At 42.6% G+C, this 17,404-nt stretch overlaps 1 protein-coding gene across 5 annotated transcripts in view; it reads left to right on the plus strand.

Annotated features, from left to right (window-relative positions):
- Positions 1–8,082: 8,082 nt before the first annotated feature.
- Positions 8,083–17,404, plus strand: part of HELB (DNA helicase B) — a 28,831-nt gene continuing 19,509 nt past the window's right edge. For all 5 annotated transcript variants that reach the window (XR_004693359.2, XM_060279642.1, XM_060279643.1 and 2 more), the window contains exons 1-3: positions 8,083–8,642; positions 11,596–11,982; positions 14,283–14,473. Coding sequence is in view for 4 of the 5 variants with exons in the window: in XM_060279642.1 (XP_060135625.1) it covers positions 8,432–8,642; positions 11,596–11,982; positions 14,283–14,473 (789 nt within the window). In the remaining variant the exon portion in view is untranslated. The remainder of the gene's footprint in view (positions 8,643–11,595; positions 11,983–14,282; positions 14,474–17,404) is intronic.

Genomic DNA, 17,404 nt, shown 5'->3' on the forward strand with positions numbered 1-17,404 from the left:
TTACACTGTGTTTTTACACTGTGTTCTGATAGGAGTGCTTCTCTTGAGAATAATGAGGATAGCAGCAAAGACCAGATCATACATCCAGACAGTTCAAAGTCACATCCCAGTCAGGGAAAACCACCCAAGGAGACTGCAAAGTAGGGTTGGTGGGGGGCCTGGCCTGGAAAGAGGGTGTGGCTGGAGCAAGTCCTAAGGACCAGATAGAGTATCTTTGAAGGGTTGTAATTGGTCCCCGGATCGGATTCTCCACATCAGTCTAGACTAGAGGGTAGATGTTTCTTATACATGAGTTTGATGCTTGCTTGCTAATTCTCCACGCTGCCTTGTTGTTTAGTCGTTTAGTCGTGTCCGACTCTTCGTGACCCCATGGACCATAGCACGCCAGGCACTCCTGTCTTGCACTGCCTCCCGCAGTTTGGTCAAACTCATGTTCGTAGCTTCAAGAACACTGTCCAACCATCTCGTCCTCTGTCGTCCCCTTCTCCTAGTGCCCTCAATCTTTCCCAACATCAGGGTCTTTTCCAAGGATTCTTCTCTTCTCATGAGGTGGCCAAATTATTGGAGCCTCAGCTTCACGATCTGTCCTTCCAGTGAGCACTCAGGGCTGATTTCCTTCAGAATGGATTTCCTTATTACCGCTGCCTTATTACCGGTCTATTGTTGTTGAGTTTCTTCTAGATAAATCCCTACAGGGGGAAATGCATGTATACTCAGCATCTTGCAAGATAAGGGCAAATGCATTTATATAGATATATGCATTTGACTGTACCATTGAAATTGTGGTACGTATTCTCTTAGCAATCACACACTAAGTAAAAACATGAAACATCTGATTAAAACAGCTACTTAGCTTCAGACTAAACATTGTTTTTCAGATAAAACAAAAATAATTGTGACCAGATCAGATATTAATGGAACAGAAATTGTGCTTTAATTCATTGGTGCAGTCGCAAAATGACATAAAATCATTGCTAGTGAATACTTCCATTGTATATTAGAAGCTTTTGTGCTTGAACAGTGCCTTTAAAATATTTTGAAAGCTTTTAGTTGTTATGAACTAGTAATCACATATTTTAACTCTAACATAAAATATGCATTAAAGTGTAAATATACTGAAAAACTACTCTGTTTAGAGTAGTAATCAAAACCTGAATGCAAATGTTGTTAAATACAAATCTTAGCAAGTAGTTACTCAGGATAACAGGCATAATTTATTCTGCCTCTAATAAGACAGAGGAGTGGACAAAAAAGGTAATAAACAAACTGCATTTAAACAAAAACAACTTCTGTGTTCTATTCCTTCATAAGTGTTACAGAAATCTTGTAGACAACATGACACGCAAAGGGTATTAGCTTAACATTACATTTCAGTTTACTTTAATTATCTAGCACCTGCAAATTGTTCAACAGAATATACATTTTGATTACAGTAGTATACTAGATATGAATTACCTAAACAGCAGCCGATTTCCTTCATCCTTCTATTGTTTAGCAGGCCAGTGTGTACTTTCCTGCAAACTGGATGATAATTTTACCCGTCTTAAACACACCTAAACAGCCCTTTATTGCAAGAGACCATTCCTTGCCATGATGCAGGCACCCCCAAACTTCGGCCCTCCAGATGTTTTGGACTACAATTCCCATCTTCCCTGACCACTGGTCCTGTTAGCTAGGGATCATGGGAGTTGTAGGCCAAAACATCTGGAGGGTCGCAGTTTGGGGATGCCTGCCATGATGTTTCCCAATAACTAGCTATTATGCATGCATCCTAGACAGTGTTACAGGTAGGTAGCCATGTTGGTCTGCCGTCGAAACAAAATAAAAATAAGAAAAATTCCTTCCAGTAGCACCTTAGAGACCAAGTTTGTCATTGGTATGAGCTTTCATGTGCATGCACACTTCTTCAGATACACTGAAACAGAAGTCACCAGACCCTTATATATGGTGGGAGGGTGGGGAGGGGTATCACTCAAAAGGGTGGTGGGAATGGGTGATTGGCTGATTGGTGTGGTAAACCTGTTGATGACTGTTAACGACTGCAATTGGTCTTACAGGGAAAAAGCAAGGGGTGAGATGGCTAAAAATAGCTTTATCATGTATAATGAGATAAGAATCCAATGTCTCTATTCAGACCAGGTCTCTCCATAGTTTTAAGTTTCGTAATAAGTTGCAATTCAGCAACTTCTCTTTCCAGTCTATTTCTGAAATTCTTTTGTAATAAGACAGCTACTTTGAGATCTTGTCTAGAATGTCCTGGGAGACTGAAGTGTTCTCATGGAAGGAATTTTTCTATTTTATTTTTATCCTAGACAATGGACACCCATGCACGCACCCTGGTCACTGAATTCCTAAATAAACCCCATGGCAGCAACCATTGGGTGCAAGCCGCTGAAAATGAGGTGTGCTGAAATTACACTGAAATCAATGAAAGCTTGAAATATACATTGTGCTCGTTCAGATCAAAAACCTGTGTTTAGTAGGATACTCCCAAGTGTGTAGGATTGCAGCTTTAGTGCCCTTGATTTAGTTGGGACTTAAGCGTGCCTCATTTTCACAACGTATTGCAGAGCAGTGTCCAATTTATGTCCATGTACTGAAGCACTGAGTTTACACAAAAGTAAAGAATCAAATTATTGCAGGACTCAGCTCTACATTTGGTAAAATAGGCTGAAGTGTATAATGCACAGAAAATCTTAGCCATTAGATTAGAATATAACTGATCATCTTCTTTAATCAAGTCCAGGCATAAGTCATGTAGATTTACACGCACACACGCACACACACACACACCCCAAAATCACCAACAGAAGTGGATTATAATCGGGAGTCATGTACAATATAAATAGTCTTGGAAGCATGAGGAGGAGGAAAACCAATGTGCTTGGAATGTGGCTGAGCCTCTGACCATAGGAATATGCTTTGAATCTTCAATCATTGTTTTATGACCCGTCAAAACCTCCATTACTGCCTAGCAAAAGGGCACATTAAAATTAGACCACTTTTTTTTAACAAGCATAAAATATTAATGATGCATGAATAAGAAACTATTTCTATTAACTATATGACAATGAGTTCATTTTTAAGCAAATTACCTTGTGCTTTATTTCATTTAAGTCATTGTTGGGTACTTTAACATGAAGCTAAATAAGCTGATAAATGAAAGCCTGTTTTCGTTAAGATTAACAAATGCCTAATAATATTAGTAGTAGTAAAAAAGAAAGAAAGAAAAAGGCTTAGTGTGCTTTGATATGAATATCTACCATTTACAGTGGCCTTGCTTATTTCCATTGCATAGCTCGGAGGCAGCACACTAGTATAACTGTGGGAACAATATACCTCGGTCCAGTACAGTATACCTGAAGGAGTGTCTCTACCTCCATCGTTCTGCCTGTACACTGAGGTCCAGTGCCGAGGGCCTTTTGGCGGTTCCCTCGCTGTGAGAAGCCAAGTTACAGGGGACCAGGCAGTGGCACCCACCCTGTGGAACACCCTCCCAGCAGATGTCAAAGAGAAAAACAACTACCAGACTTTTAGAGGACATCTGAAGGCAGCCCTGTTTAGGGAAGTTTTTAATGTTTAATAAATTATTGTATTTTAATATTTCTGTTGGAAGCCGCCCAGAGTGGCTGGGGAGACCCAGCCAGATGGGCGGGGTATGAATAATAATAAATTATTATTATTATAACAAGCAGTCCTATGGCCAGGAATCCTCCGGTTCTAAGATTCACCTCCCCAGTCTTTGCATCCAAGCTACCCCCACCTCAGAAGGGAAGATGGAAAACACAGAGAGGGTGTTGCAGAAGACAGTGGGAGCATTCCTCATTTGACCCTGATCCCTCCTATTCAAGTCCATGGGAGAGGAGTAATTTTTTGCTGGATTGTGCTTCGGTGATAGATTGCCCTGGTGTTCATGGCTGTGTCCATGCAATCAAGTGGACAGTTAGTAGGTGTGCTCCCCTGTGCCACCCCTATTCTGCCCACAAACACCTTGTTCTTGGACTTAGTGGAGCCTTCCAGGCAGCAGTGCCTTAGGGACATTGGAGGCTGGATGGTTAGATGGGCTAATGGCACATGTAGCCCAGGACTCAGCAGTGGCTTTCCAGGGTTTCAGGTGGGGGGCATTGCCATCCCTAGGGATGTTAGGGATTGAACCTGGGCCCATCTGCATGCAGAGCAGATTCCCTACCACTCAACTATGGTCCTTCCCTGCAGCTTCAAGCCTTCCAGGGCTGTGCAGGTTGGCAACAGACATCTTTATCCATGGCTGTAGCTCCATCTCTACTGGCACGCAAGCAGTTCCATCGCTTCCAAGGACCGCTCGACTAATGTATCCAAAGGATAGGATTGCACCCTAGGTCTGCTTTTTAAAACGTACGTTTACATGTGAATTGCATTTCGAAGCACTAGACAATGTCCATTCACATTCCTCATTCTGTTCAATCAGGAGCAATTTCACTATTTTTGAGTCTAATTCAGCACTGGGCTAGAACAGAGAACATTGATGGGAGTTCTCTACTTCTACCACATCTCAAATGAGTTGTGTGTATCAAGCTATTTTGCTTCATTTTTTTTTTCCAAATAAAGAACTTCCTTTTGGGGAAAGCTTTTGTTATCTAGGCTAGAACCTCATCAAGCACAACTCTGTATATGAAATAAGGGTATATTGTACACTTAATATCTAGATGTAACATGTACTATAACTCAAAATATTATGAGCTTAAATAAACAGTCTCAGATATACAATCTTACTGATTACAGTACTATTAAATGTCACCGGGTTCAGGCGTTCGGCTGTAATGTACTGAAGACCAGAGTGCAGATTCTTTGTGTTAAACCTTGTAGCTGAGAAATTATATGAGGAGGACTCCGACGAGACATCCGAGAAAAATCTACGTAACACTCTGTCATATGTAGTTTGTAGAAAAAAAGGGGGGGCTATATTGAAGATTGGCTTGAACCCTTGCAATAGTGATGGAAAGAAGTCTACATTATATGAGGGAAAATGTCAACCTAGTAACAGAGATATTCGAATATGGAATAGTTTCTTAAAGGAAGATCCCAGCTGTTCAGCACATTTCACCCCACATTTCAGTTGTATAGCTGAGCGGATGCTTAACTTTCTGAGATTTTTAAATTTTAAAAGAACTGGACTTGCAACGCTTCATCTTGGCTGGATGGCACACACCGCTGGGAAGCGACATCTTGAAATCCAGCTGTTAAAAGTCCCTTTTTATGAAAGGAAAATGAATAATTTTTGTACATAAAATACTAGGGTATTCTCCACTTAAAATTATTAGAACACCAATCAATCAATATAATTGTAACATTTTAGTTGACATCTTTGTCATACCCCTTGAGTGCCCAGTAGAGATGAATAACCAATCCTTCGCCGTAATATTAATTTGTTGCAAATGTACAACATGACCTAGTGTTTCAAAATGATTGCTAAACATCTGTGAAAGACTATATTTTTTAACTGAATAAATGATCACAGCTGGAGGGCTGCAGTAATTACCAGTGACCTTCATGGAAAGATATTCATGGACCAACTTAATATTCAGATGTCTGCATAAGTTTCTCACAGAGTCGCTGTTCTATATACATATATATCTCCTCCGCTGTCATGCTTACTCCCTTCCTCAGTTATTAAATGAGTTTTTATTTTATTTATTATATTTATCCATGGCTTTTTACAGGAAGAAAATGTTCTCAAAGCAACTTACAAGAAGAATGCAAAGGTGCCATAAAATAAAATGAGCTAGGAGATGAACACTATAACTAGGTAAGTGTAGAACTGGACTGAGTTGTATGGAAAGCCAACCCTGTTGTGTCTGGGAGCTCTCGACTTCTTCCCTGAAGTCCTGCTTTGGCAGCACCACAGCAGTAGTAATGAGATATGCAGCTGGGTAAGCAAAGGTGGGTTCAATCCCCAGGTAGGGCTGGGAGATTTCTGGATAAAATTCTGGAGAGCTATTGCCCATCAGTACCATATAGACAACACTGAGATAGGTGGACCAAATGTTCTGATAAGGCACCAAATGGTCTGATCTAGCCCCCCAAAAACTGCTAAGGAAAATAAATTGCACCTCTGGGTTATTAATGTTTTAGGAGATATTGTTTTGGCTCCCTCAGGCCACTAGGACCTCAAGGGCATCCCTTGGGCATTAAAGGTTTCAGATTCAGCATCTATAGGTGATCAGCGCACAAACCTTCAAAGGCATAGAACAAAGCATCTTGTACAGCTAGCGGCAAGATGATTTTGAGTTCTCTGGCCTCTTGAATTATTGGCACAAGGTGGGACTTGATTAAGACTAATAAAGCAACCCAAAAGGCGTTTGGAATAAGGCTGGCACCTTCCGATGGGGAAATAAGAAATCATTTCGGGCACATTTTGTCTTGCGCCTATGAAATTAAACAAGCATTTTGGAGCGCATGTCTGCTCCTTTCAAACCTTTAACATCAATTCCCTGACCTCTAACTTTACAGCTACTAGATTTATCTTCTGTGCCAGCCCCAAAGCTATCATTCTGGGGAGTTATTTTGAGAGGTCTCTGCCATGATGATGAGCTAATGTAAGTGTCAAGGGGGAGAGACATGCGCACGTCTTTACCAGCACATTTGAGATAAAGCAATTCTCCTGAATTTATGAGGTAGGAATATTATTTCCCATAAATTAAAGAATGATTTAATTTAACGTTATTATCTCAAGTTTATGAATGATCATCTCATAAACTAATGAATCACCATTTGCCACACTGCCTAGCACTGAATTTGATGTGTTTGGGTGAAATGAAAGCTTTATGTTGAAGTTGTGGGACCTGGCTGGTGGTGATCTGTTACTAGACGATCCTTCAAACTCTGCAATTCTATGATTCTATTCTGACAGGTCCAAAACAGTTAGGATTGTAAGAAAATAGTTCCTGCAAAGAAACAGGCTTTGTTATAGTCACCTTTTGATGTTTGCTCAGTGTTGTCTTTGCCCATTTGCAATTTTTTGCTAGCTTCTTTCCACCTTGTAAAGAACTCAATAGTTTGGCACGCTATCCTATCCTCATGGTAAGTGTAATGCTTACCTTACATTTGCATGGGATATGGCTTCTAATGAAGTTATTTGCCAGCTTCTGCAGCAGCCAGAGTGGCCAGTCAAGTGGAGATGATTAAGCCATCCTTCTTTGCCAAAATACTGTACAGGCAAGAAGGGAGGCAGTCATTAGTCTGCCCAGAGTGGTCATATTAGTGAAGGGCGAATGCTATGGAAACAGAAAGGAAATTGTCTATCAATACTGCCAATGTTTTCACAATGCAATACGTGCTTACTCAGAAGTAAGTCCCACTGAGTTCAATGGGACTTACTCATAGGGAAGTGTGTCTGAACATAGTTGGGCTTACTCCTGAGTGAACATAAACAGGATAGCACTCTGCACGTGGTTTTAGTGCAGGGCCAGAGGAATAAATGTTGTAGCTAGAAGGGGAGCAGCAAATGGTGCCCCTCAAAAAGTCATGGGGGCCCCAGCAACAGTGCAATCATATGCATAGTTTTTCTGAAATAAGTATTGGTGTCCAATGGTGACTACCGGTAGTATAGTCCTGTCCTTAGTAAATATATTTAGGACTGCAGCTTTATTTAATAGATGAAGTGTGATGTTGTGCATGTTTACTCAGAGGTAATCTCCCTAAATTCAGTGTTAAAAGTAACTCTGTATAGGGCTGCTGCTGCTTTTTTTTTTTTTTTGCAAGTATGCTTAAGGGAATTTGTAGCAATGCAAAAGCAATGCATAACCGTTAATCCAGCATTTCATGTCAGGTTGCTTATGGCGAACTCAAGCCACTTCTGAGTATCTTAATTTAGTCTTACAGACTAGGAGTGCAACTCTTATCATGCCTGCTCTTAAGTCTTACTGAATTCAACGGTTGCAGCATTTATTGGTCTTTAAGGTGCCACAGGCTGGGTACCCACCATACCTTTAAAGTACACGACTTTCCCTAAAGAATCCTGGGATCTGTAGTTTAAATGGCCTAGGAATTGTGGCTCTGCGCGCGCGGGGGACGGGGGGACGGGACTTTCATGTAAAGTTAATAAACGCGCTTCGAACCTAATGGGGCGAGTTGCTTTTGTTGCAAAATGATTGCTAAGCACAGCCACCGCTCCCAAAACTGAGGCAACTTCCGTGCTTTTCTCACACCAACCGCACAGTTGCTTTGCTAATCTTGATTGCGCAGGCACAGATGGGGAAGCAGAAGTGGCTAGCAGCAATTTCTTGCGCAAGCCGTGAAATAAATCCCACACCCGGAAGCAGGGCGCTTCTTGCTGTTGTTGTTGTTGCCCGCTGCTTTTGGCCCCGCAGACCGGAAAAGGCCGCGCATCCTTACTGGCGGAGCAGCGGCTGCCCGCGGAGGAAGGAGCTGGCACGGGCGGGAACTCCGAAAAATGGCGCAGCGCCGCAGGTCGGGCCAGAGTCGCTCTTTCGAGCTCTGGGGGCTCTTGCGGCCACTGAAAACGGAGGAAGGAAAGGCGGCTCCCGAGGACGAAGATGCAGAGAGCAACGACGACGAGGACGGTGACCCCGACCCGGAGGATTTCGAAGATGTTTTCGGTGGCGCGAACCAGGAGCCACTTCACACACCAGCGCGCAAGACCCGTAAGGAGCAGGATTAGGCGCGCGCCTGGGCGCTGGGGAGACTCCTTCGCTGCCTTGCGCACCAGCCTGCCTGCTTGGCGCAAGTCCCCGCGGCATTTCCGGGTGGACGTGGGCAGGCCTCGCCCTCGAGGGACAAGGCTGTGGGACCCGAAACTTGTTTTCAACTAGTGTAGGTGGAAGGAACAGGGAAGCGCCTCTGCATTAACAGGAAACAAGCCCCAGCCTTTTAGGAATCTAAATGCTTGGCGTATGTGTGTCTTTCACTTTTTAAACCACTTTAGGTGCTAACACAAGCAGCAGCAGCACCTCGAACTTGTATAGGCATCCGAGGGAACTTTTCCTGGTGGTGGGGAGGCAAGTAAAACGCTGAAAGGGAGAAGTTGGAATAGTGCCTGTACATTTGCCTCATATTTCAGGTTCTACAAATGGTAGAAACTTTTGGGTTTTTTTTTAATTAAAGCTGTGAATCGAGGGGTTAGGGTGGAATTGGAGGGGGGGGCAATTGCCCACCCAAGCTGCTGTGTGAATGAATAGCCATAGTTATTTTTACACTTAACGTCATTACGAGAATGCATTTCATTTGCCTCAGACCTTTCTCCACACCCATTCTTGCCAACTCATTGTTGCATCCAGTGCTATTTTTCTAGAGAAAGAGGTGCCAAAACTTCATTCTCATAGAATGGCAACGGTGCCCATTTGAGAGGTACTGCCGGAACTGAGTTCTGGAGATCTGGAAGGGGGGGAAAAGCCCTGGGTGCATCTGCTGAAGTGAACCCTAGCCCACAAAAGCTGCTGCTGTGATAAAACTGATAGCCTTTCAGGTGCCACGGGACTATTTGTTTACGTTGCAAAAGACTTAATTGTTTATTTGTTATGTTTTTTCCTGCAGTTCAAGACTATAATGCTATACACACTTAAAAGAGATAAAGTCCTATTCAACTGCATTGGACTCCCTTTTGCATAGTCATGTATAGCGGTTGCTCTGTAACTTTGCCTTCTTCCTATCATTGCAAAGTGTTTGCCAACAAATGCAGAACTGATTCCGTGGCCTGTCTTCATTTCATAATTCCACTGTTTCCAGTGTGCACTTTGCTTTTGAAAGTGTTTATTTCAGTTATCTCCCACTCTTTTCGCAAAGGAGCTCAAAGTGGCATTCTTGGTTCTCCCTGTGTGAAGTATGTTAGGCCAAGAGGTACAGTATCAGTTGCCCAAGGCACTCAGTGAGGTAGATGTCTTACGATCAGCTTGCACTACTGCTGCCTTGGAAGGAGCCGCTGGGGACTCTGTAAGAGCTGGGTTCAAATTTCTTACTGTTAAGGCTCTACATAAGCAGTGAGAGTAATGTTTAATGGTTCTCTCTGTACTCAGTTCATCCCCGCAGCAACCCTGTGAGGTAAATAAGGCTGAGAGGTAGTGACTAGCCCAGTGATGGGCAACCTTTTGAGCTTGGTGTGTCAAAATTCACCAAAAAACCGAGCATAACTCAGGTGGTGTGTCACTTCAAGAAAAAACCCATAATTTTGCGATATTTATAGTTTAAATAACAAAAATGTATAATTGTAATATATAACTGTATTTAATAAACCAAAAACCAATTATTTAACTAAACCAAACCAAAAAACCCTTATTTATCACAAAGTGCCCAGAGTTGTTGAGCTTTTTTTGGGGAGCTGCTGACCAAAGTTTTGGAGGTTTTTTTTGGGGGGGGTGTCCAAAAGTTGCTTTGCTTTATTGGGGGGGGGGTGCCCCAAAGCTGCTGCGCTTTTTTGGGGGGGGGGAAGAGAACAGAAATAAATGACAAATAATACCTTCGCTGGAACTAACACACAGCACCGACATAGTCTGCCAAAGCGCCAAAAAACCCAGCACAGAACGGGTTAAAAAACAAACACTGTTACACCCAATCATCGTCTGCCAAAGCGCCAGAAAAACAGCACAGAAAGGGTTAAAAAACAATCTCTGGCTACCAGCAGCAACAACAAAAAGATCCGGGTTTTAACAGCGGAGACAAGGAGACAAGCTGTAGCGTGAGGAGGAGGAGGAGAACAAATGGGGGGGGGACAACAACAGCGCGAATGGGCCGATGGGGCGCGTGCCAGCAGTGAGAGCTCTGCGTGTCACGTCTGACACGCGTGTCATAGGTTCACCATCACTGGACTAGGCCAAGGTCATGTTGTGAGCTTCATGGCTGAGTGTGGATTTAAACCCTGGTCTGGGCATGTCCAAAGTCTGTTTCGGGGGCCTCATCTGGCCCACCGTTTGGTTTAATCCGGCCCCTGTGGCAGTTTTATTTCCTGGGGTAAAATCCTAAAATAACCTTAACAACTTCAATCCTCAAAGAAACTCAGCAACTCCAACCCTAAGAAAAGCTCAACAACTTGAATCCTAAAAGAAGCTCAGCAACTTTGGGGTAAAATGATAATTAAAAAAGCTTTACAACTTCAATCCTAAAAAAAGGTCAACAACTTTGGTTGGTCAGCCCTTTGGTCGGCCCCCAAAGTTCGGACACCACTGTTAAGTCCAACACTAACCACTACACCATACTGTAGTTCAAGTGTACCTTTCACTCAAGTGTGGTACGTACATACATTCCATTTCATGAAGAAAGCACAATCTAAGGTATATAACATTAAATAATTGTTTGGGATGTGCGTGGAAGTAGGATTGCACTTTCATATGTTTCTAGTGATGGAGGGCTCTACACAGCTGGCCTTTGCAGTAAACACATACTGTAGAACTGTCTTTTGGTGAGCACAATCTAGGGGAGATTGTTTGTGAAAACAGACTATTGTACATCTTTTAAAAGCAAGCCAAGATCTGAATCTGTAGTTTGACCCTGGCTTCTTCTAACAAGCCTCAGTTCCTAGAGGCTTTTTAAAAAAAGCCACTAGAGATAATATTGTACCAGCACATTTGACTGTTGTACTGACAATCCTTTTCTAAACAATTTCAGTTATAATTCAGGAGGAAGATTCCCAAAAGACATACGAAGTGATTGGGCGTTTTCCATTGGTTGATCCCTGGTGGAAAGTGAATGCCAAACTTACGCGGTCTCAATCAAAGTACTATATGAAGAGCTACCCATCTTATTTTCTGCAGCATGATGCAGGGAGAGATATTATTTCACTGTTCTTTAGAGAATGTGCTGTCCCACAGTTATTTCAAGATGCATTTTTTGAATGGTTTCCTAAAGAGTCTTTAAACTTTGCACATCTTGAAAAAACGCTGAAACAGTTTCAGGAGTCAAAACTTCAGGAAGGAGTGATATCTACAAATACCCAAAGTCAAACGTGTACAGATACCAAAAACTTTGACATTTTTCATTATGTTAAGGAGTCATGTAAGTATAACTATGTAATACTCAATTGTTTCTTATTATAGTGGCTACTTCACTGGTCTTAACTTTATATGGAAATCAGATAGGTTTTTTAATATGTTTATAAAGTGGTAGTGATAGACTTCAGTATCATTCTTATTTTTTTTTTTAAAGGAAGTGTTTTTATGTTAAGATCTAAGTGTAGGCCTAAGAAGCAATAGCTACAAACTGGCCATTACCACATTTAGGTTAGCTATAAGGAAAGCAATGTTTTGTAACAATTTCAAACCTTATATCAAAGGCTAAGAAAGCTGTGCTTGTCGATAAGGAAGAACAATCCAAAATCTATGGTTGGGCAAGATGATTTTTCTATCAGCTGTGGGGAGGGGGGCAATATTATTTAAGGATTACATTCTTTTCAATCATTTGCTCAGAGGCAGTGTTAGAAACTCAGATATATAAGCTAGGTGCCAAATGGCCCCTTAAACCAAGGTTACAGTTGCCAAAACAGAATGTCTAGTTGCCATTTTGGGGCAAGACAGCTCTAAAGTCTTTATTTTCCAAATGATGGACTGACTGTGATTGATTCTCAGATAAACACCTGGCTAGTTCAGATGACAACCTTGAGCCTAGCCATTTAGGGCAGCAATGGCCAAACTTGGCCCTCCAGCTGTTTTGGGACTACAACTCCCATCCCTAGCTAACAGGGATAATGGGAATTGTAGTCCCAAAACGGCTGGAGGGCCAAGTTTGGCCATCACTGATTTAGGGCTTTAAAAGGCCAGCACCAACACTGTGCTGTTCTCTGAAACGTACAGTGGTACTTCCAGTTGCGGACACGATCCGTTCTGGGGTGCACCCCGAAAAGTCTGCAACTAGAGCTGCGCTTCCGCACAAGCGCGGAGCACGATAGAGCGCTTCTGTGCATGTGCAAAGCATGCAAAACGCTTCTGTGCCCGCACGCGTGGTGAAACCTGGAAGTATACACTTCCGGGGTTGCCGCGTTCGCAAGCCGAAAAGACGCAACATGAACCTAATGCAACATAACATATGACTGCACTGGGCTGCCAATGTAGATCTTTTAGGACAGGTATTATATGATCCCAGTGGCTGCTCCCAGTCACCAGTCTGGTAGGTATGTTCTGGATTAGTTGTAGTTATATAATTTTAAAGGAATTTAAAAATAATATTATTTTAGAAAATTGTTGTTATTATTATTATTATTATTTTATTTTATTTTAAAGGAAGTGTAAGTACATGCCTTTGGATACACTTCAGTATTCGGGCCCCACTAAGCTGGCTATTCCTATATTTACATTCAGAATCTACTAGGCATAGCCAAGCTTGGCCCTTCAGCTGTTTGGGGACTACAACTCCCATCATCCCTAGCTAATAGGACCAGTGGTCAGGGATGATGAGAATTGTAATCCCAAAACATCTGGAGGGCCGAGTTTGCCTATGCCTGTACTAGGAATTGACAAAGAATGAGTGAAACTCTCCTCGAAACTACTCTTGAGTTTTTAGGAGCCATAGCTCTGTTATACTGGTTTGTTGAGTGACTGTATTCAGATTCCCTGTGCTAAAATTGGCTGGGTTCAGACAAAAACTGCCTTGGCTTATTAAATTGAGAAATGTATGCACCTGTGCCTTCTGTCATTTTGTTGGCCTTCCCTCTTCCCTGCTCGGCACGCAGCAGTTGAGGACTCCCTGGATTAATTAAACAAAATTTCCTGTTGCGTCAAAGTGCCATTTCAGATCCTGGTTTGTTCCAAGCCTAATAACTACAATTTCGGCTATTTTTAGTTAACCCTGGAAGTTTTGAATTGCATCATGCTAATGTGGAAGGAAGCAATGCAAGAACTCAGTGTGAGGGCACACAGGACTTATGCATAACTTAGCTTAACAAGCCAAGATACTTTATATTTGAACCAGGAGTTTGTTAATATTTTCAAACAGTGTCCTAACTCATTCATAAATAGCAGCAGTCTGTGTTCTCTCTCTCTCTCTCTCTCTCTCTCTCTCTCTCTCTCTCTCTCTCTCTCTCTCTCTTCAAAGTAGATACTGCTTTCGCAGCCTCATAAATCTATGTAAGCTACCACAAAGTAAGAAATGGATAACAAATGTCCACAGGATGGATTCAGGGGTGCCTCCAATAGAGGAAGGGTACCTTTGAGTCCAACCCAACATATATGAGATTGCAATGTTTGGAACTACTTTCAGTAACTCTACATGAGGAATCTTTAGATGTGATAAATAAAACTTGCAATAAAACATACTGACTTCGATTTTTATAAATAGCATTTTTTTGTATCTTGGTTCCACAGTTGCAGGGAAAGCTGTACTAGTAGCCCTGGCCTTTCCGAATATATTGGAATTAATGCCGCTGCTTCTGCCACGAGCTGTTTCTTGTTGCATTGCAAAGTTGGACTGGAGCAAAATACACGCTGAAGATTATACATTGAGAAAATTGCATAGAATCTTGAAGGAAAAGCCATGGAAACTTGGATTCGGAGAAGTAAGAAACTATCGTAATATTGTTTCCCGGGCAGCCCAGGACCTCCAAACACACTGCTCACCTCAGTGCTGCTAACAGACGTTTGACTTGGGCTCCGTTGTCTCTCGAGACAGACGGATGCCAACAAAATAACATAATTGGATGGTAGTTCATTTGATAATGGGACTCAGTTTTCCCCCTAAACAACTTATAACTCAAGACAGCTGAATCGTAGTCATACTGTACTACAATAGATTTTTAAATGGCTTCAACAAAATTAGATGTAATGGCTTCATAAGCATTATAGAAGAACACCATGTACAAAAGCTAGCTTTGGGATTTTCCCATGCTTTTCCTGCAATTTTGGGGCAAGGATGCACATCTGGTGCTCTCACCAGATATTCTCATGGGACTGCAGATCTGTGCATGAAAAAAACAGGGTAAGGCAGGTCTCCCTTGTCTCCCTTAGCAGCTGACTTTCCTCCATTGAAGCAAGCAGCTACAAAGGTAGAGACTGGGTGTTATCTTCTTTCTGTTGCATGAACCAAATACCAAACCAGCTGCAAGATGTTGGGAAGAGCAAAGTTGCCTTCTTCCCTGAATACAGCTTGGCCTCTCTGAGCAAAGACCTATCGTATTTTTCGCTCCATAGGACGCACCCGACCATAGGACGCATCTAGTTTTTAGAGGAGGAAAACAAGAAAAAATATTTTGCTTTCTTGAATTGTCCTAGGCATAGCAGCCAACTCCTAGAGGCCTAGGTGACTTTGCCCCCCATTAAATATTTGAGGAAGCTTATTTTGCAAAGGGGGAAAGCTCTGTTTTTTTTAAGGATCAGCTCAAAGTTGCTGAGTTTCCTTGCAAAGGGAAAATCCTGTTTTTATGGGGTTCAACTCACAGTTCTGCAGCTTCTCTAGGAAAGGGACCCATTTCCACAGTTTCCAGACAGATAATCTAATAAGCCAGTCATATGTCTCCCTCTGCAGACAACAATTGAGGCCTAGGCAAGGGGCTGGGAAGGGAGCTAGCTCTCTTATCTCCCTCCCCGATCTCTTGTAATCAGCTGCTGAGCGGGTTCCTTTCAGCTCATTCCCTCTTGTTAGCCTTTAGCTCTTTTCTTTTCTTTTTTAAAAAAGCATGATCTGCCTTTAGTCCCTGGGCAATTTGGCTCCAGGGACCACACATTCGCTCCATAAGACGCAGAGAAATTTCCTCTTACTTTTTAGGAGGAAAAAAGTGCATCTTATGGAACGAAAAATACGGTAGTTAACAGGAAAGAGGAATCTGGGTCCTCACTTCATCTCCCCATTATCCTTATGGCAGATACCTCAGTTTCTTTTAGTATAGCTGGGTTGCATTCTAATCTAAAGAGAGATAAGAGGCTTGATTTGCATTGACTATAAAGTTGTTTATATATTTAAAAGTTTTATTAACTGCTTAATATTTTCAAAATCCCTAATCAGTCTACAGTATACACACACAGACACCAATATCACTAAAACCCAAACTGCAGCCTAGAACCAATAAAACAGCAATAATAAAAAGGCTATAGAAGCCAATAAAACAGGAATTGGGGGATTCCAACACATAAAACAGGGTCCAATCTTATGAGTCAGGGAAGGGCCTAGAAAAATGATGTGTTTACAAGCTATATGAAGCAACTGACGGTTGCTGCTTCACTTATGGCAGAGGGCAGGGCATTCCATAATATAGGGGCAATAGCGGAAAATGCCCATTTTTGCGGCAGCCAACCTATGATGATCTGTAGGATGCAGGGCTACGAGTAGAATTTCCCCAGGTGATCTAAGTGATCTTGCAGGTCTATACATGGACATTACAGTCTTTCAGGTAACCTGGTGCCAGGCTGTTCAGGGTTTTATGTATTTAACAATACCTGGAAGGTGGCCCAGTAGCTGATTGGCAGCCAGTGCAGGTCCCTCAGCGCAGGTGCAATATGTGCACATCAAGGTGCTTCACTCAGCAACTTGGCTGCAGCATTCTGTTCCAGCTGCAGCTTCCAGGGAAGCCTTACGCATAGCATAGCATAGCATAGCAAAGCATAGCATAGCATAGCATAGCATAGCATAGCATAGCATAGCATAGCATAGCATAGCATAGCATAGCACAGCACATTACGGTAGTCCAAACTTGAGGTTAGTGGTTCATCAATCCCAATGGCCAGGGAAAAGTCAAGTTTGGCATGCCAGCATAAGGTGATAACAGGCACCATTTGTCACAGGGGTCACCTGAGCCTCCAGTGACAAAGATGGATCTTGGAGCACCCCCAAAACTATGGACCTGTTCCTTCAGAAGGAGTGCAACCCTGTCCAAAACAGGGGAACTTCTAGACCTGGGTACTGCTCATCCGCAGAGTCTTTATCTCAGGCATAGGCAAGCTCGGCCTTCCAGATGTTTTGGGACTACAACTCCCATGATCCCTAGCTAACAGGACCAGTGGTCAGGGATGATGCGAATTGTAGTCCCAAAACATCTGGAGGGCCGAGTTTGCCTATGCCTGCTCTATCTTAACAGGATTCATTCTTGCTTTGTAGGCCTTTCAGCTCACTACTATACCCAGGCACTAGCTTAGAACAGTCACACCCTCTCCTGATCCAGGTGTAGCAGCGAAATACAGTTGAGTATCATCATACCGTATACTTGCTAATGGTAGAATTGATGTGGCAAGTCCTGCAGCCTACTTTGGGCTTCCCTGACCATCTGTGCACGCAGCTTGTCCTTTGTGTCTGCCACCCTAATCCCAGCATCCTTAGCAAGCTTAACGAAGTCCTTGGAGCTGTTCCCAATCAGTCTTCCTCTTGTTCCTAAGCCTAGCAGCCCTCTGCTCATTAGGTTTTTTTAATTTCAGTGAATACTAGTTTTTAGCTGTTGCAGTTCTGTCCCCAGTTGGAAGCGATAGGACTTGAGTAGCAGGGCATAGAATTGTAGTCTTAG

Source organism: Zootoca vivipara, chromosome 10 (genome assembly GCF_963506605.1).
Source record: "Zootoca vivipara chromosome 10, rZooViv1.1, whole genome shotgun sequence".
NCBI classification, from domain to species: Eukaryota; Metazoa; Chordata; class Lepidosauria; order Squamata; family Lacertidae; genus Zootoca; species Zootoca vivipara.